Here is a 21,810-nt window from a genome sequence, read left to right on the forward strand (position 1 = left end):
TGCTCCCTAATCCACTGGACCTATTACTTTTTTAGATATGGTATATTCCCAGGTTTATTTATCCTTTCTGGTTCCAAAAAAAATCATATTTAATTCTGTCCTTTTGGAAGTTATCAAATCTTTTTCTATTATTTGTGGGCACCCTAGAAAACTAGAACTTGCAGGCCTCTATTTCAGATCACCTCTAGTTTTATATCTCAACATCCAATGGATACATAATAGTCATGGTAACTAGGAGAATGGGGCATACCAAGTGGAAGTGTCCCCATATGCCATACACTGATCCATTCCCCGTCATCTCTGGGCTGTCCAACCTACAGAAATATGACCTTCTAATTTTGGCCAGAGAGGAGATGATGGTATATGAAACATGGCCCCAGCTTAATTGAAGTTCCTCCTGTCAAGTGATGGAGTCTATTTCTGCATCCCTTAAATCAGAGCTGGCCTCATGATTTGCTTTGACCCACATAAGGCAACCAAAGTGATAAAATGTGGCTTCCTGCAGCTTCCCCCTCACTCTCTTGGAATGCTCCCGCCACATGTAAAGAAGCTGAGCCCACTGAGAGATGAGAACTGCAGCAGCCTGGCCACGAGCCCCATCCAACAGCCCTCCTTCATCTGCTGACTGACTGAAAATCCAGAAGTATGCCCAGCTGACCTCACAGGAGCCCAGGGGGCCACTCCAGGGTGAGCCCTGCCTGAGCTGTCAGCTCCGAGTCCCTTGTGGTTCACTGCATGTGCTCTTCTTTCTCCAGCCCTGATGTCCTCAGGCCCCCTCCTGGGAAGCCATCTCTCAGAAGCACTTGCTGAAGACTCCTCTGTACTTCCCACCTTTGGTCAACACTCCTCCATCTGCCTGTCTCTTCAAAAGCTAAGTGTTCCTGGAAAAGCCCGCTGCATGTTTTCATCTCCGCTGGCCCACAGTGGGTGCCAAGTGGTCTGCTGAGTGAACCAGTGAGCACACTGTGTCAACACGCTCTTCAAAGCCTGGTGTCTTCCTGTCATATGTATTTTCCATATTACTACAGATAGGCCAATTATGAAGTACTATAGATAAATGTGATGATACTCCAAAATATAATAAGACTAAAGAACTTTACACAGAATATAGCTGATAATCAAAGAAACCTATTAAAATGTCTAAATTAAATTTTATTCATCAACATATAACATCTGTCAGTGAAACTTCATACTTTACTCAGCAAAATAACCAACAATTTTATCAAATGTTCATACAGTTTAAATATATAACTCTGAAATTTTAAACAGTACTATTTATACCACATGGTTATGTATACTGGTCCAAATTTTAAATACTATTGGCAATAGATCATTGTTATTTTCTATCTACTGTGTAAGAATGCAGCTATATATTTATAATCAGAGTACAGAAGAAATCAGAAACCATTATTATCAAATATTACATGGAAACAATTTTTATGTTGGAAGAGATCCCCCATTCCGATCAAAGGTATCTAAGAAACACCAAAAACCCACATCACATTCAATGGTAAAATAGTGCATGCTTTCCCTGTAGTCAGACACAAGGCCAGGATGTTCACTTTCACCTCTTCCACCTGCCTTTGTTCTAGAAGCCAGCACTAAAGGCAAGAAAATAAAATTGGGAAAGAAGTGAAACTATCATTAATCACAGATGAGATTGTTTACATAGAAAACCCTGAGGAAACTACAGCAAATTTTCATGACTTAATAAGTGAATTTAGCAAAGGTCAATATACAAAAAGCAGCTGTATTTCTACAAGCAAACAATAGAAAAATTATAAGTTTAAATGTCATTTATGATAGCATCAAAAAAGAATAAAATATTTTGAGTAGATTTAACCAAGAAATGTGCAAGATTTCTACATCAAAAAACCATAAAATAGTTGGGGTTGTGGCTCAGTGGAAAGCACTTGCCTAGCACATTTGAGGCCCTGGGTTCAATCCTCAACACCACATAAAAATAAATAAATAAAATAAAGCTATTGTGTCCAACTACAACTAAAAAGTAAACATTAAAAAAAACATAAAATATTGCTGAAAAGTTTGAAGACCCAACTAAACAGAGATTTATGCCATGTTTAAGGACTGGCAAACTGACAACAATGTTTTGTCAGTTCCTTCCAAAGTGATTTATGAACTCAACATCACACCCAAGTGAAATAAGGGTGTGCATTTTTGTAGAAGTAAAAAGATGGCTAAAATTTGTATGGAATTTTGAAGAACACAGAAGAGAAAACATTCTTGAAAAACAAGAATAAAACTGGCGACCTTCACTACATAATTTCCAGACTTCTTTTATAAAAGCTGCAGTAATCAAGATAGTATGGTATTGGGGAAAGAAGAGATGACAGACCAGTAAGACAGAAAAGAAAGTCCAGGGTGAGATCATACACATATGGTCAAATGGTTTTCAACAAAGGCACCAAAGTTATCCACTGCGGAAAGAGCAGGCCGATAAGAAGAAACGATGCTGGAACAACTGGGTAACTGTATGAGGGAAGGAGGAGGAAAGAACCACAACCCCACAACTCTCACTACACACAAATATTAACTCAAATTGTATCACAAACCTAAAGGCAAAAGCAATAACCAAAAAGCTTTTAGGAAAAAAAAAATAGAAAACTAGAAGAATATCTTGCAACTTTGGGGTTGCAAGACAAAGATTTCTTAGGACACACAACAAAATCAGTATGAAAGAAAAAATAATCTTTTCCAAAGACACTGTTAAGAAATGAGGGCTGGGGATGTGGCTCAAGCGGTGGCGCAGTCACCTGGCACGCGTGTGGCCCAGGTTCGATCCTCAGCACCACATACAAACAAAGATGTTGTGTCTGCTGAAAACTAAAAAATAAATATTAAAAAAATTCTCTCTCTCTCAAAAAAAAAAAAAAAGAAAGAAATGACAAGGTCACAGGGCTGAGGTTGTGGCCCAGGGATAGAGCACTCGCCTAGCACGTGCAAGGCCCTGGGTTCAATCCTCAGCACCACATAAAAATAAATAAATAAAAAATAAAGGTATTGTGTCCAACTACAACTAAAAATAATAATAAATATTTTAAAAAAAAAGAAAAAAGAAAAGAAATGACAAGGCCACAAAAAATACTTGGAACTCAACAAAGACTTGTCTCCAGAATACACAAAGAACTATGACTGGATGATAATCAAATATTCAGACCTTAAAAAATGGCACAAAGCAGGACTGGGGTTGTGGCTCAGTGGTAGAGCGCTCGCCTAGCATGCATGAGGCACTGAGTTTGATCCTTAGCACCACATAAAAATAAAATAAAGATATTGTGTCCACCTAAAACTAAAACATAAATATATATTTTTAAACGTCACAAAGCTTGGACATTCATAAAAGAAGATACAACATACAACAGTCTGCGCTTTCCCATGACTTTAGTTCTGCACTTTTGGTTACCCACAGGCAACCACAGTTTAATTCCAGAAATAAATAACTTGCCAATTATTAATACCATAGTATGTTGTCACAACTGCTCTATTTCATTGTTATTGCTATTAATATCTTACTGTGTATAATTATAAATTACACCTTACCATAAGTATTTACTTAGAGGAAAAAAAAAGTGTAGAGAAAGTTTGGTACTATCCATGATTTCTGGTATCACAGGGGCTCTTATAATGTATCACCCATGGGTAAGGGATGACACGTTATATATACATGCCCAATAAGTACATAAAAAGTGTTCAATATCATCAGTTGTCAGAGAAATGAAAATTAAAACCACAAGAAGATTACTAATTTATATTAATTTAAGAATAGCTAATACTAAGAAAACTGGCAATATCAAATATTAGAGAGGCTTTAGAACAACTGAATTCTCATATATTGCTTGTGAGAATAAAAAATGGTCCAACTACTCTGAATATAATTTGACAGTTTAAGTTAAGCAAACACCTACTCTTTGACCCAGCAATTGCATGCCTAGATAGTTGCCCATGAGAAATGAAAACATACCCACATAAAGACTTTTACAAGAATATTCACAGCAGGTGTATTCATAATAGCATACAACTAAATTCATAAATGCATACAACTCAAATGGTTAAACAACAGGAGAATGGTAAAACAAACTTAGGTACATATGACATTTTTAAACATATTTATTAGTAAAATGCATTCAGAGCAAAGAAATTTTTAGTGATAGTTAAGTGCATGTGTAAAGTCCGTAACATTCAATGTATTTAAAAATGTCATATTGATGCTACAGAAACCTTATTATCTTTTAAATCCAAGGTAACTGAAATATTATATGACTATATTAATTGGTTCCTGAAAGCATACTGCAGAGTTTTCTTTCCATCATATTTGACTTCAGTTAACTGTGAGTTGCTTAGTGCCTTTGCATTTGTTCTCTCATCTACAAAAGGTTAGATGAAGACTGCTTTCTAACCCCAACTAGCTTTGAAACTCTGTTAATTCTGTAATAAGGAAACAGCAAAAACATATGGCCCTATTTCAAGCAAAAATACCAATGTATGAAAAACTAGAGGAATAAACTATAGGACTCAGTAATTAGTGGTTAACACAAAAGGATTCACTGATTTCACTCCCGAATTAGCAAGTTCCCAAAGTATAATCCATATTTAACTTTTCAAAAACATATTTTATCTCTATTGAAAATGTGAATTCATATGTTTCTGAACTGTAATCTTGTATGCCTACCCACAATTATGGTAATCTCACTGCTATTAGGATAAAAAGCATATATATGAAACCACATTAGAAGAAAGGCCATTTGAAACTTTTAAGATATTTCAGATGTTTTGAAAAGTATCCAAATAAACAATGTGTACATAATTGGGGCCATTTTTTTTTTCTGTTGGAGAGACATAAGAGTATTTTATCTCAAAAGAGACTCTCAGAAACTACATAACCCAAAAGTTACCAAGTTGTAATCAACTGTGTTATACTGATGAAAAATGTTACCTGATCAATGAGAGAATTTAGCTTGGTAAGTAACAGAAATCCTCGCCCATGGACAAGGTACTGCCCAAGGGTTGCCATGTGTGTCTCTTCCTCCTCTTCCTCCCTGGCCTCTGTCCTCTGAACCACTGCATTACAAAGCCGGTTGACATCGGTCAGAAATTCACGTGCCAATGAGTTACTGTCTGTGCTCATGACCAAGCTAAAAAATAAACATTACAAAAAAGGTTAGAAAAATGACTACAAATTTACTTTTAAAATTATGTATTTTGTTGTTTTTTAAAAAATATTTTTTAGGTGCAGATGGACACAATATCTTTATTATATTTGTTTTACGTGGTGCTGAGAATCAAACCCAGTGCCCCACACATGCTAGGCAAGCACTCTACCACTGAGCCACAACCCCAGACCTGTTCTGTTGTTTTTAACAGAATTTTGCTTAAAATTTCTGGGCATTGGTCCTAATCTATAATATTCTCAGGCATGGTTCTGATCTCAAGTACTCCTTCACTAATCCCAGGTTTGTAATGCCTGAGCATAGCCAAGAAGGGGTTAAGTGACAACACCTGGAGAGTAGACACTAGTGAGGAGTGGCGGTCAAGGTGGGTTCTGACTCTCTCTTAAACAGAATAAAAATAAAACCATTACTTATGCAAAATTTTTCTTGCTTTACATGTTTTAAAACAGACAGACACACCTGTTAAAAATATAAACTGATTTTTTCATTAATAGAGCCCACAATCACTGGCCCACCCTCCCGAAACCCTAGAATTCAGTTAATAATGCTGGAAGAAGGGATGGGGGAGATATTCCATAAGATGAGTAAAGTCAAAGAATTCCAGTAACTGAAGTTATGCCAATTCACTTCTTAGTAAGTATTAAAATCAAATGTATAGCAATGTGGCATTTTAAGATGAAGGAAAACAATAAAGTAAAATAGATACAAGAAGGGGAAAACATATATAGAGAACGTGTACAAATTTTCAGAAAGGAAAATCACAAGCAACAATATATCTAAAGAGTTTCAAGATAGTTCTATCTTGCCAGGCACCCATGGCCCATGCATGTAATCCCAGCAACTTTGGAGGCTAAGGCAGGAGGATTACAAGTTCCAGGCTAACCTTAGCAACTTAGTGAGATCCTGTCTCAAAATAAAAAATAAAAAGGGCTGGGGATGTAGCTCAGTAAAGTGCTCCTGGGTTCAATCCCTAGTAAACAAAAACAAATAAGTAAGTAAAGTTTTATATTAAGGTTAAAAGTAATTTTAAGACATCTGGTAACCTTTAAAAATGTTTAACCTAGAGATGTTAAATGATATGACATGCATGCGGCGTTTGGGGCTTAAGACTTCTCTAACAGTCTGGACGAGAAGGCAGTGGGCCGTGTGACTATACCAACTATCAGAAGGCAGGACAAAGCCCTGGGCCCTCACCAACTGAAGCACACCTGACTGGGAGCAGTCAATATAGATGTTTGCTCCAAGACCTAGTTGTATAGTGTTGCCTGCAAAGGGATTGGGCAAATTGGGTTCTCTCTCTTTTAGGAATTTGAATTAAAGAGTATAGTTGATGTGCTGAATGGTCACATAGAGATAAGCCTGTGGTAGCTGAGGCTCACAAGAAGCCAAATGGATAACAATGAACCAACAAGATACAAAGAAAAGCAGATAAACACTAAAGGGAGAGGCTGGAGAAATTCCTATACTACCTTGATTTCTGCTTGTGTTAGGGCCTGATAGTTTAATTCTTGGATTCCCACCTGAATTTAAGTATTATTATAATAACAAATAAAATTTGTATATATGTATAAATTGAGTATTTTTTATTATTTTTTAATTTTTATTTTCTACTAGGGATTGAAACCAGGGGTACTTTATCATTGAGCTACATTCCCAGGGCCTATTTTTGAGACAGGGCCTAAATTGCCGAGGCTAGCCCCAAATTTGTGATCCTCCTATCTCAGCCTCCCCAAAAACTGGAATTATAGGCATGTGCCCAGCTTATTATTTTTAATATTACTGAACAGTAGAAAAAATGAAAGTATAAAATAAGATCAGTCATTATTCAAAAATGCAGCAATAATCTCCATTATATACATGACATTAATTCCTGGACCTGAGTTGAGAGTAAGAAGTAAGCCTTATTGGCTTGCCTCCACATGTGACCTGATGTTTTCCTCTTGTAGCTTCTAGTATTTTTTCCTTATTTTCTATTTAGGTATTTTGATTATGCTATGTCTTGGAGAGGTTCTGTTCTGATCTTGTCTATTTGGGGTCCTATATGCATCCTATATACAGATGTCTATCTCATTTGATATGAGGAAAGTTTTCTGTTCCCATATCATTGAAAACATCCTTAATAACTTTAGCCTCTATCTCCACATTCTCTTCGATCACAATGACTCTCAGGTTTGTTCTCTTGATGCTGTCTCAGACTTCTTACATATTTTGATCATGGTCTTTTCATTTCCTTTATTGCATACTGATTATTCAAATTCATATATCCAGTCTTCAAGGCCTGAAGTTCTATTTTCGACACAATCTAATTGGTTGGTGATGCTTTCAAGTGAATTTAAAATTGAATTTATTGTGTCTTTCATTTCCAAGAGTTGGAATTGGTTTCTTTTCAATATCTCTATTTCTTAATTGAAATGGTCTTTCATATCATGTATTTGCTCTTTTTTTTTCTTTTTTTTGTAATTGCTCTATTAACTCATTCTTTAGATCTTCTTTTAATTAAACATTTTAATAATCAGTTTTTAATAATCTTTTTTCTGGAATTTCACTCACTTCCATATCTGTGGAATCCTCTGTTGGGGGACTGTGAATTTGGGGGGAGATTTGTTTGCCTGTTTCCTGATGTTTTCAGAAGTCTTAGACTTGTACAGAATTGAGATGGATTCCCCTTCCTCTTTTATGTGCATGGCCTTTTGTGTGTAGCTATCTTTTTTATTCTGGGATTTCTCTGTTTTTGATGTATGAGAAGATGTCCAAGAGTAGGACCTCAGGTCCCTCTCTGGTTATTTCTCTTTGAGGACTGGTTGTTGGTTTGGGGTTTTTGTATCCCCAATTCCACATGTTGAAGTATTGGTGAGGATTAGGTGAGGCTAGATTGTGTGTGGGGTGAGACTTGCTGTCACTTGTCTAAGTTGTGAGTATTGCTTGGCAGTAGGGCTTCTACTCTGTAAACTTAAGTGTCCCACTTTCCAGCCCCTCCTAGAGAAAATGAAGAACTCGGAATAGCACTAATGTTAGCAACAGGTATACAGCTTTAAGATAAATACCAGTGTCTATATTGACACCTGTAACACTAATTGTCACCTATTCAGGAATCGTGGGGTCTGCATTTAACAATAAAAAAAAAATTGTGAACTAGATCAGGCATTAAATAACAGGTGTCTACTGTCATCAATTATATTAATCATCACAATGTGAATGGGGTAGGAATTACAACAAATTATATAATTCTAATAGTGGGATTATAGCTTCTTAAGTGAAAATATGGTAGAAAGGCAAGAGAAAGTATGACATATTTTGAAAAGTGAACAAAGGAGAGGCAGGAGATAGCAGAGGTTGGCTATGAAGAAAAAGAAATAAACTATTAACTAAATGAATAAAAAATAGAAAGGAAAAGGAAATTTTGGCTATTAGTGGGGGAAGAGACAAAGGGGAAATAAGAGGGACAAAAAAATCAAGTCATAAACAAATAAGCAAATGTAAGATAAAAACAACTCAAATCCACATATAATTATACCTCACCTAAGTCAAATCAAGGTTTAATGATAAACAGGTGCAGAAGAAAGCAATTAAAGTAAAATTCCATATATATATTTTCAAACCTATGTGCAGTAAGAACACACTTACCCCCCTATACAAATATATACACACAAAATCTCACAGAATGGAAAAAATTAAAAAATAATAAAATACAATGAAATGATATTTGAAAAAAAATTTAAAGTGAAAACTTTTTAAAAAGTAAAAAAATGGGAATTTGGAAAAAAGATAAGAAAAAAAGAAGAAAAATCTTAATGATAAATAAAGGGCTTATTTCTATTAAAGTGGTCAAAACTATTGGCAGAGATGGATTTCCATTCTTTATATTTATCTTTGGGTTCTGACTCTGGGGTCACAGGCTGGGGGATGGCAAGTCCAATGTATTTGTGTTCTTCACCTAGCTTCCAGCTATAAAGACTAGGAAGCAAAGCTGGTTGTAGCATCTCTCAGCTTCCTGTCTCCCTGTGTAGAGTGGGACAGACTAGGGAGTGCTGATGAACTCTGTATTCCTACAGTGGGGTGCTACAGAGTTTAAATTGGAAGTTCCAATAGTTGGGGTTTAGTCCTGGCTGAACTTTGGAACTCTGTTGGTGGGGATCTGAGATTTGCTCCCTAAATTGCTGTGAAGATGCCTGCTCTGCTGGGTGTCTGGATCATTAGGCCCTCTAGTAAAATACACTTTTAGGGCATTGGGACTAACCCTCCACAGGTTTCACCTTCACTGTGATGAATGTGAGTTACCATGCGTCTTCCCTGGAGTGCCACTACAGGTGTCTTCCCAATAGCTCTCATGGGGCACCAGCAACAAAGGGAGCACTCTCTTTCTTTGATATCTGGAGCTTGGATGTTCCAGGCACAATGATTTGCACCTGTTTCAGTCAGTCTGGCTCAGGCACACTCTGGGGATCATAACAGGCAACTGCTAGGGATGCTGGCAACTTCTTTTATGAGTTCCTGATCTCCTGTCTGTGCTCACTACTGCACGGTGCTTATAAATGGTTCCCATGCCAGCCACCCTGGCTCCTGCCAGACTATCAGCATGTGGGCCAGGTGATTCCCCCACCAACTCTGGGTCCATTAAGATGGGCCCCTCTCTCTACTCCACTCCAGGTCCACTTCTTCTGCTGCGCTTCCCTCTCTCCCTGTGCTCCCCATGCTCCTCAGCAGCCAAGCTGGTACATCCCTAACGTATTAGTTTTTCCATTAGGTTTGAAGTTTCTGACTTTCTGGGTCTCTCTGGTTTCTTTGGCTGTCCAGTATTAAGTTCCAGTGAGCTCCCTCCATAACCACTTCACTGACATGCAGTCCTTCCACACCCAAGGTCTGGTGCTAAGAAGTGTGTCCTTCCTCTAATCCACCATCTTCTCTCTCCCTCTTATTTAGACATTTTGAAAAACTTTACACAAGACATTTTTACCCTTTTCTCTATTATTTTACTTTTTAATTTGACAAATAAAATCATACTTAGCATATACAGCATATTTTGAAGTATATACACACTAAGAAATGGTTAAAACTAGCTAATTAACAAATGTACTACTTCATGTTGTGAGAACACTGATATCCACCCTCTTTACATTGTTCCAGATTATGTACCATCATTAACTATAGTCACCACACTGTCACAATAAATCCCTATTATCTACAAATTACAAAAATTCTGAATTCTTCTAAGCAATGTATTTACAAACTTTCCCTTGAGTCTGACTATGTCAGCTAGCACTAACAGAACACTGGCAGGTGGACAGGGGCACTTCTACTTTGCACATGAATATTCGTTTCTTCCTAAAAGCCATGCTAAATTTAACTGAAAGCCAGTCAGCTATTCTGAACACCAACTGAAAAGTTAAACACTGCATTTTCTTTGAACTTTTTCTAATATTTCAAATACTCATAAAAGTACAAAGAATATGTACATGAAGATATAGGCAACATCCACATCTATCAAGCATTACATCAAATTCAGGTATGTGTGTGCACGCACCAATTTGTGTGTGTGTGTGGGTGTGGGTGTGGATGTGTGTGTGTGTAAAAGAGTCAAATCTAGTACGGGAAAGTGCGCCCACACTTCTACCTCCCTATAGCTAGTGTTTATCACTGCATGGCATGTTTTTATATTTCTTGCATGTTTACAGCTATGAAAGTATTCGGTATTGCTTTTACCATTTAACAAGTGTATACAAAAAGTCCTATATGTACTATATGTGTCTGTACTTTGGCTTTCCCTCTCAACATTATGTTCTTCCTTTACACCAACCTATAACATGCCACAGTACGAAAACTACAATTTATACCTCCATTTCCACGAAGGGCAAGTTTAGCTGCTTTTACTTTGGGTTTCATTAATATTCATGTAAGTACATAATTTCAAAGATTTAGATTGAATCAAGTCTTTCTGACTGCTAATATTTATTTTATTACTTACCAGTCTTTTAACACTTTGTTAACATTTAGAGTCAATGTAATTTGACTTCACAAACTAGATGAAATAGTCTTAGAATAAAGCTTCACCTATGGGGGAAAAAATAGGACAAACATATTATTGGCAATAGAAAATTAGAAATAATTTTAACAAATAAAGTTCTCACATAAAAAAACTAATGGCTCCTCTTTATATATGTTGTTTAAAATAGTCAATGAGGCTGAGGGGCAGAGCCGCCCCCCACCCCCCTCGCCTGCCAGGTAGGGGAAGGGTGACCACCGACAGAAAAGGCCCAGTGGCCCGCGGCGGGACAGAGCTTCCAATCACTCCTGCAAGGTAGGCGGGCCTGCGACCCACCGGCAGAAGAGGAGCAGCCGCCTGCTGAGAGGCTGAGCCGCCCCCTCCCCCTGCGCCGGCATAGTAGAGGGAACTGGGACCAAACACAGAGCAGGCCCAGCAGCCTGCTGAGGGGCAGAGCCGCCCCCCACCCCCCTCGCCTGCCAGGTAGGGGAAGGGCGACCACCGACAGAAAAGGCCCAGTGGCCCGCGGCGGGACAGAGCTTCCAATCACTCCTGCAAGGTAGGCGGGCCTGCGACCCACCGGCAGAAGAGGAGCAGCCGCCTGCTGAGAGGCTGAGCCGCCCCCTCCCCCTGCGCCGGCATAGTAGAGGGAACTGGGACCAAACACAGAGCAGGCCCAGCGGCCTGCTGAGGGGCAGAGCCGCCCCCCACCCCCCTCGCCTGCCAGGTAGGGGAAGGGCGACCACCGACAGAAAAGGCCCAGTGGCCCGCGGCGGGACAGAGCTTCCAATCACTCCTGCAAGGTAGGCGGGCCTGCGACCCACCGGCAAAAGAGGAGCAGCCGCCTGCTGAGAGGCTGAGCCGCCCCCTCCCCCTGCGCCGGCATAGTAGAGGGAACTGGGACCAAACACAGAGCAGGCCCAGCGGCCTGCTGAGGGGCAGAGCCGCCCCCCAACCCCCTCGCCTGCCAGGTAGGGGAAGGGTGACCACCGACAGAAAAGGCCCAGTGGCCCGCGGCGGGACAGAGCTTCCAATCACTCCTGCAAGGTAGGCGGGCCTGCGACCCACCGGCAGAAGAGGAGCAGCGGCCTGCTGAGAGGCAGAGCCGCCCCCTCCCCCCCGCGCCTGCAAGGTAGTCGGAACTGAGACCACCATCAGAACAGGTCAGACCTGCAACCGAGAGACAGAACAGGCCCAGTGGCCTGAGGAAGGGTAGAGCCGCCCCCCCCCCACGCTTGCAAAGTAGGCGGACCTGCGACCCACTGGCAGTACAGCCCCAGAGGCCTGCAGAGGGGCAGTGCCGCTGCCTGCGCCTGCAAAGTAGGCAGAACTGCGACCACCGACAGAACAAGCCTAGCGGCCCGCAGAGGGACAGAGCCGCCGCCCGCGCCTGCAAGGACGGCGGACCTGCTACCGACTGGCAGAGCAGGCCCAGCGGCCTGCCGGCGTGGTAGGCACATTGCCCCAATTGGCGGAGGGGCAGAGCCGCCGCCCGCGCCTGCGAGGGAGACTTTGCAACTATACAAGACCAATATAAATATATAGGGGGAAAATTCAATAGCACAACAGTTTCACCAAGAAGAAAGGAACGCGAACAGTATGAAGAGACAAGGAAAGAAAGGACCACAAGCATTGCAGGTCAACTCAACTTTAGAAGAGGTAATAGCTGCAGCTGATGGAATGTCAGATAAAGAATTCAGGATATACATGCTTCAGATGATCTAGAGTCTCAAGGAAGACATCAGACAGCAAAATCAGACAATGAAAGATCACTTCAACAATGAATTACATAAACAAATCCAAGAAGCAAAAGATCAACTATACAGGGAAATAGAGGTTATAAAAAACAAACAAACAGAAATCCTAGAAATGCAGGAAGCAATAAGCCAACTTAAAAACTCAATTGAGAATACTACCAGCAGAGTAGAACACTTAGAAGACAGAACATCAGACAATGAAGATAAAGTATTTCAACTTGAAAAGAACATAGACAGCTCAGCAAGACTGTTAAGAAACCATGAGCAGAACATCCAAGAAATATGGGATAACATCAAGAGACCAAATTTAAGAGTCATTGGGATACAGGAAGGAACAGAGTTTCAAACCAAAGGAATGAGCAATCTATTCAATGAAATAATACGCGAAAACTTCCCAGACTTGAAGAATGAGACAGAACCCCAAATCCTAGAAGCCTAGAGGACGCCGAATGTGCAAAATCATAAGAGACCCACACCTAGACACATTATAATGAAGATGCCCAACATACAGAATAAGGAGAGAATTTTAAAAGCTACAAGAGAAAGGAAGCAGATCACATTTAGGGGTAAGCCAATCAGGATAACAGCTGATCTTTCAACACAGACTCTGAAAGCTAGAAGATCCTGGAATAACATATTTCAAACACTGAAAGAAAATGGGTTCCAACCAAGAATTGTGTTTCCAGCGAAATTAAGCTTCAGGATGGAAGATGAAATTAAAACCTTCCACGATAAACAAAAGTTAAAAGAATTTGCAGCTAGAAAACCATCTCTTCAAAACATCCTTGGCAAAACATTACAGGAAGAGGAAATGGAAAATAACAATGAAAACCAACAGTGGGAGGTAGGACACTAAAGGGGGGAAAATAATCAAAGTGGAAAACAAACCATGTTTAGTAACATAAATAAACAAATATGGCTGGAAGAACAACCCATATCTCAATAATAACCCTAAATGTTAATGGCTTAAACTCACCAATCAAGAGACACAGGCTAGTAGAATGGATCACAAAACAAGACCCAACAATATGCTGCCTACAGGAGACGCATTTGATAGGAAAAGACATACATAGGCTGAAGGTGAAAGGTTGGGAAAAATCATATCACTCATATGGACTTCGGAAACAAGCAGGAGTATCCATACTCATATCAAATAAAATAGATTTTAAGCCCAAGTTAATCAAAAGGGATAAAGAGGGACACTACATACTGCTCAAGGGAACCATACACCAACAAGACATAACAATCATAAATATATATGCCCCAAACAATGGTGCAGCTATGTTCATCAAACAAACTCTTCTCAAGTTCAAGAGTCTAATAGACCACCATACAATAATCATGGGAGACTTCAACACACCTCTATCACCACTGGACAGATCTTCCAAACAAAAGTTGAATAAGGAAACTATAGAACTCAATAACACAATTAATAACCTAGACTTAATTGACATATATAGAATATACCACCCAACATCAAGCAGTTACACTTTTTTCTCAGCAGCACATGGATCCTTCTCAAAAATAGATCATATATTATGTCACAGGGAAACTCTTAGACAATACAAAGGAGTAGAGATAATACCATGCATCCTATCTGATCATAATGGAATGGAACTGAAAATCAACGATAAACGAAGGAAGGAAAAAGAATATATCACTTGGAGAATGAACAATAGGTTACTGAATGATCAATGGGTTATAGAAGACATCAAGGAGGAAATTAAAAAATTCTTAGAGATTAATGAAAACACAGACACAACATATCGGAATCTATGGGACACATTGAAAGCAGTTCTAAGAGGAAAATTCATTGCTTGGAGTTCATTCCTTAAAAAAAGAAAAAACCAACAAATAAATGATCTCATACTTCATCTCAAAATCCTAGAAAAAGAAGAGCAAAACAACAGCAAAAGAAGTAGAAGGCAAGAAATAATTAAAATCAGAGCTGAAATCAATGAAATCGAAACAAAAGAAACAATTGAAAAAATTGACAAAACTAAAAGTTGGTTCTTTGAAAAAATAAACAAAATCGACAGACCCTTAGCCATGCTAGCGAAGAGAAGAAGAGAGAGAACTCAAATCACTAACATACGGGATGAAAGAGGCAATATCACAACAGACACTTCAGAAATACAGAAGATAATCAAAAATTATTTTGAATCCTTATACTCCAATAAATTAGAAGATAGTGAAGGCATAGATAAATTTCTTAAGTCATATGATCTGCCCAGATTGAGTCAGGAGGATATAGACAACCTAAACAGACCAATATCAATTGAGGAAATAGAAGAAACCATCAAAAGACTACCAACTAAGAAAAGCCCAGGACCGGATGGGTATACAGCAGAGTTTTACAAAACCTTTAAAGAGGAACTAATACCAATACTTTTCAAGCTACTTCGGGAAATAGAAAAAGAGGGAGAACTTCCAAATTCATTCTACGAGGCCAACATCACCCTGATACCTAAACCAGACAAAGACACTTCAAAGAAAGAAAACTACAGACCAATATCTCTAATGAACCTAGATGCAAAAATCCTCAATAAAATTCTGGCCACTCGGATACAAAAACATATCAAAAAAATTGTGCACCATGATCAAGTAGGATTCATCCCTGGGATGCAAGGCTGGTTCAATATAAGGAAATCAATAAATGTTATTCACCACATCAATAGACTTAAAAATAAGAACCATATGATCATCTCGATAGATGCGGAAAAAGCATTCGACAAAGTACAGCATCCCTTTATGTTCAAAACTCTAGAAAAACTAGGGATAACAGGAACATACCTCAATATTGTAAAAGCAATCTATGCTAAGCCTCAGGCTAGCATCATTCTGAATGGAGAAAAATTGAAGGAATTCCCTCTAAAATCTGGAACAAGACAGGGATGCCCTCTCTCACCACTTCTGTTCAACATAGTTCTCGAAACACTGGCCAGAGCAATTAGACAGACGAAAGAAATTAAAGGCATCAAAATAGGAAAAGAAGAACTTAAATTATCACTATTTGCAGATGACATGATTCTATACCTAGCAGACCCAAAAGGGTCTACAAAGAAACTATTAGAGCTAATAAATGAATTCAGCAAAGTGGCAGGATATAAAATCAACACGCATAAATCAAAGGCATTCCTGTATATCAGCGACAAATCCTCTGAAATGGAAATGAGGACAACCACTCCATTCACAATATCTTCAAAAAAAATAAAATACTTGGGAATCAACCTAACAAAAGAGGTGAAAGACTTATACAATGAAAACTACAGAACCCTAAAGAGAGAAATAGAAGAAGATCTTAGAAGATGGAAAAATATACCCTGTTCATGGATAGGCAGAACTAACATCATCAAAATGGCGATATTACCAAAAGTTCTCTATAGGTTTAATGAAATGCCAATCAAAATCCCAACGGCATTTCTTGTAGAAATAGAGAAAGCAATCATGAAATTCATATGGAAAAATAAAAGACCCAGAATAGCAAAAACAATGCTAAGCAGGAAGTGTGAATCAGGCGGTATAGCGATACCAGACTTCAAACTATATTACAGAGCAATAGTAACAAAAACAGCATGGTACTGGTACCAAAACAGGCTGGTGGACCAATGGTACAGAATAGAGGACACAGAAACCAATCCACAAAACTACAACTATCTTATATTTGATAAAGGGGCTAAAAGCATGCAATGGAGGAAGGATAGCATCTTCAACAAATGGTGCTGGGAAAACTGGAAATCCATATGCAACAAAATGAAACTGAATCCCTTTCTCTCGCCATGCACAAAAGTTAATTCAAAATGGATCAAGGAGCTTGATATCAAATCAGAGACGCGCCGTCTGATAGAAGAAAAAGTTGGCTACGATCTACAGTCGGTGGGGTCGGGCTCCAAATTCCTCAATAGGACACCCATAGCACAAAAGTTAATAACTAGAATCAACAAATGGGACTTACTCAAACTAAAAAGTTTTTTCTCAGCAAAAGATACAATAAGAGAGGTAAATAGAGAGCCTACATCCTGGGAACAAATCTTTACTCCTCACACTTCAGAGAGAGCCCTAATATCCAGAGTATACAAAGAGCTCAAAAAATTAGACAATAAGAGAACAAACAACCCAATCAACAAATGGGCCAAGGACCTGAACAGACACTTCTCAGAGGAGGACATACAGTCAATCAACAAGTACATGAAAAAATGCTCACCATCTCTAGCAGTCAGAGAAATGCAAATCAAAACCACCCTAAGATACCATCTCACTCCAGTTAGATTGGCAGCCATTATGAAGTCAAACAACAACAAGTGCTGGCGAGGATGTGGGGAAAAGGGTACACTTGTACATTGCTGGTGGGACTGCAAATTGGTGCAGCCAATTTGGAAAGCAGTATGGAGATTTCTTGGAAAGCTGGGAATGGAGCCACCATTTGACCCAGCTATTCCCCTTCTCGGTCTATTCCCTAAAGACCTAAAAAGAGCATGCTACAGGGACACTGCTACATCGATGTTCATAGCAGCACAATTCACAATAGCTAGACTGTGGAACCAACCTAGATGCCCTTCAATGGATGAATGGATAAAAAAAATGTGGCATTTATACACAATGGAGTATTACTCTGCATTAAAAAATGACAAAATCATAGAATTTACAGGGAAATGGATGGCATTAGAGCAGATTATGCTAAGTGAAGCTAGCCAATCCCTAAAAAACAAATGCCAAATGTCTTCTTTGATATAAGGAGAGTAACTAAGAACAGAGTAGGGTCGAAAAGCACGAGAAGAAGATTAACATTAAACAGGGATGAGAGGTGGGAGGGAAAGGGAGAGAGAAGGGAAAATGCATGGAAATGGAAGGAGACCCTCAGAGTTATACAAAAGTACATACAAGAGGAAGTGAGGGGAAGGGGAAAAATAATACAAGGGGGACAAACGAATGTCAGTAGAGGGGGCAGAGAGAGAAGAGGGGAGGGGAGGGGAGGGGAGGGGGGATAGTAGAGGATAGGAAAGACAGCAGAATACAACAGACACTAGTATGGCAATATGTAAATCAATGGATGTGTAACTGATGTGATTCTGCAATCTGTATATGGGGTAAAAATGGGAGCTCATAACCCACTTGAATCAAATTGTGAAATATGATATATCAAGAACTATGTAATGTTTTGAACAGCCAACAATAAAAAATTAAAAAAAATAAAATAAAATAAAATAGTCAATGAATTTTTTATAATTTCAAGAGTGCACCCAGTGGGGGGTGGGGTGGGGGGGGGAAGAAATGCCTAACTAACTTCAAGTACTGAATCTTGAAAGAGAGAGTCCTAGAACACAGTGCTAGGAACTTAACCATAGCTCTCACTACCTCTTCTTCTTCCAACTCCTTGCAGCCTCCAGGCAAGTCACAAGTTGATTATAAAGGATAATCAGACGAGTCGCCGTCTTCTTGACACACAACCTAGAAGACACTGGACTATCACCTTCATACTACTGAGAAAGATGTCTTCGCCCCTTCATCTCAATGTTCCTATGGATAGCCACAGTATTATTCTTTCTCAGGGTGAAAGGTGTTTGAGGACATAAGAGAACTCCAAAAACTAAAACCAAACAAACATTAATTGCCACCAAATTTCATATCCTTGAATTCCTTAAATGGATTAATTTGTCATGTACAGTACAGAAAAAACTACTTTTGGACTACTAAAGAAAAATTCCTACTTCTGGAATAGCGAAAAGATGCTTCTTTTTGGTTGCCTGTTCTCCCCTTCTCTATAATTTTTACTAGGAAGAAATATGAAAAACGTTTACTTATTATAGTTGTGCAGGTTTATTTTAAATCACAAGGGTTTTTTTTTTTTTTTCTTTTTTTGGTAAGAGTGATTGTAAATTGTTTTAAAATGCTCAACTCTGGAGCACTGTCTTGAGCTCCTGTACCACACACTGTTCTAGGCAAATGAGAAGGAAGCAGGCAGGAAATGGAACAGAGCTATGTTAGAATGCACAGGGCTTTAATGTGAATTAGGAAAAACACCTTTTCCTAGTGGGTGCAGCCCACGTCAGCACAGACACCAAAGCACAGGCCTCTCACTCCACTGCCCAGATGGGACAGCTCTGGAATGGAGTCAATACCCTTCCCATGCCTGCTCCCACTGCTTCCTGAGCTAATTGAATCAGGAATAAACTCTAAAATCATGGGGGAGGAAATTATCAAATTATGAGTCTAAAAATGGTAGTCCCTTAATTGCTCTGACTACTAACACCCTCTCAGCTGGACTATTACAAGGTAGAGCCATATATCTTGCAATGCTAAAACGATTCCACCTCAGTGTGGCCATTAGAAAGGAAAGCTGATAGCCATCTAGAACTGACTTTCTCTCTTATTGAGAGACATATTCTAGGCAACGTTGAAGAGTTTTGCTACTGCTCTTAAACTGGCCTGGCTTACCTATCTCTGTTTTGTAAAGCCCAGCCTGGGCATCCCTGGATTTCTCATTTTTTCCAAGACCATAATTCTAACTGCCAGCAGTTGGCAACAGCCTCCTTGGCTCTGCCATCACTCCTTACATACAACTGCATTCTTGTTTTTATCACCTGATATTATACTAAGGAAGTTGGGAAGCATATATTTTTAATAGACTAAAGCTGTCCTTAGGACATTAAATCTATTTGCCTGTCTCCAAACGACACAGATACCCTGTAGTTACTTATCTATACAACTTTCTGACTACTAGGTCATAAGCTCCTTAAGGCCAAGACCCTGTTTTATAACTTTTTGCCTTTTACAGTTATAATGCCAAATTTTAAATTAAACATTATTACTATAATTTTCCACTTCTAATACAACTTGCCCCAACAATATTCCTATAATGGTTATATTCTTAACATTTACCATAAATGAAGGATATAGTAACAAATGCCTATAATCATATAAATGACCTCAGAAAAATGATAAGTTTTGCTTTCTTTCATATTATGATTAGTAAAATACGAACAGATAAAACAATAAAAAAAAAAAAAACCCTGACTTAATGTATTAGTTACAACGTCTAGTTTTATATCATCAGATAATTCTTCAATGTGTCATTTAGGGCTGGAGATACAGCTCAGTGGTGGCATGCTTGCCTACCATGGAAAAGGACCTGGGATCAATACTCAGTACCATAAAAAAAATCATTTAATTCAAGCAATATTTAGTGATTACCTACTATATGCCAGGTATTATTTCAGGCACTAGGTACAGAACAAAAACAAAAAACCCTATCCTCATGGATTCTAGTGGGGTAGAGATAGGAAGAAAAAAAAAAAACCCACCATCACATATTGTAATGTCAGGCAGTGCTAAGTGCTATGGAAAAGGTGAAACAAAGTAAGGTACAGAGTGAGTGGTAGGAGGAATGCTGCTTCAGAAGATCTGAAGAGGAGAAACTTAAGCAAAACCCTAAGTGGAATAAGAAAATGGGTTCTATGAGTATTTGAGAAATGTGTGTTTTAAGGTGCTGAGATGCATGCTTAATGCACTGGATATTGAATGCAAGATTTAAAAAGAAAAGTCAAAAGGGACTTGAAAGAGTGAGAAAAGTCACTCTGTCCTACTTTTCAGGAACAGAAGATACGAAAAGAGTAAAGCAGTGTTCTCCTGGAAACCCTTCTCCTTAAGAATACAAGAGAACTTGCTGAGATGATGGGCCTGTTCTACATCTAACATGGCAGACAGTATTCTTGTGCTAGAATTTTGTGGCTACTGATGCTGTAATGAACGGTAGGAACCTTGAAGATGAGTGTTGGTTCTAGAACTGAGTCCTGCCTGGGCTGAGCAAGACTGAGTCAGGGAGAAGAGGACCATCCAGCACAGGAGAAAGAGAAGTAACAACAAGAGAGACCGGGAAAAAAAAACCAGGAGAGTGCTGTCTTCCAGAAAACCAGATAAAGAAAGTTTGGAACAGGAAGATGTGAGCAAGAATAAAAAATATTGCTGAGACACTATGGAAGATGAAAATGGGAAAACGGAAATCCTGACAATCTTGTCAAAGAATGGTTTCTGGGGAGCGGGAAATAAAGACAAAGACAACCCTTTTGGGAAGTTGTGCCATAAAGTATGCAAAGAAATGGGTGGCAACTTGAGGGAGGGTAGAGGGCAGGGGATTTTTGCTTAAAAACTGATTCAAGAGCATGATTATAAGCCGAGTTATAGCCTGTTGTTTCAACAGAGAAATGAAATATAAAAAACTAGAAGGAAAGATAATTGTAGGACAATGAAGGCAAAGTTAAGAAAACCCAATATTTAAGTGAAGGGACAGTCCACCTAACTGAATAAGAAGGATGTCATACATGGGTACAGATGTAGCAAGGAGAGTATATTTAACAGTGGGAAGACCAAGAAGTTCTTTGCAGGAACTTCCAGTTTTCTTTGTGAAATCAACAGCAAGGTCACGAGCTGAGAGAGAGAAGTGGGGAGGAGGTGTTAAACTGATGGGTATAACAGGGTCAAAAACAGCAGCCCGTGAGAGATTTCCCACTGGACTGGCAATGAGTTCAAGCTAAGACTGAATTTCACTGTTCAATAACTGTGCCCATACCATGATCTAATTCTCCTGTGTGTCTCCAAGGACAGAATGATAGAATGACTGTCAAATACCCCATGGAAATCTGTACCTACTACAGTTGCAGCAGACTCCTGCCTGTACGGGTAGCACTCCAGTCAAAACTAGAAACAGGACTACCTGGGTGAACTCGTTGTCTAATACCCACATAACCTGTACTGCTCATCTTTTCCTTCTGTATATACTTGCAAATCTTTTCAATGCTCTCTCGAGTCTTTTGTGGAGGCATCATCAATACACTAGAATCTACAGAATTTACATTCCTTTTAATTTGAGGACTTTATTCCTCCACAG

General features: G+C 39.1%; 1 protein-coding gene across 2 annotated transcripts in view; it reads right to left on the reverse strand.

The window, feature by feature from the left end:
- Lyst (lysosomal trafficking regulator) overlaps nt 1-21,810 on the reverse strand; it is a 161,233-nt gene that overhangs the window by 125,260 nt on the left and 14,163 nt on the right. For both annotated transcript variants that reach the window (XM_027947958.2, XM_071619843.1), the window contains exons 2-3: nt 11,152-11,237; nt 4,955-5,153 (exon numbers count right to left, since the gene is read on the reverse strand). In XM_027947958.2, the coding sequence (XP_027803759.2) occupies nt 4,955-5,146 (192 nt within the window). In that variant the 5' untranslated portion in view covers nt 5,147-5,153; nt 11,152-11,237. The remainder of the gene's footprint in view (nt 1-4,954; nt 5,154-11,151; nt 11,238-21,810) is intronic.

This window comes from Marmota flaviventris, chromosome 12 (assembly GCF_047511675.1).
Source record: "Marmota flaviventris isolate mMarFla1 chromosome 12, mMarFla1.hap1, whole genome shotgun sequence".
Lineage (NCBI taxonomy): Eukaryota > Metazoa > Chordata > Mammalia > Rodentia > Sciuridae > Marmota > Marmota flaviventris.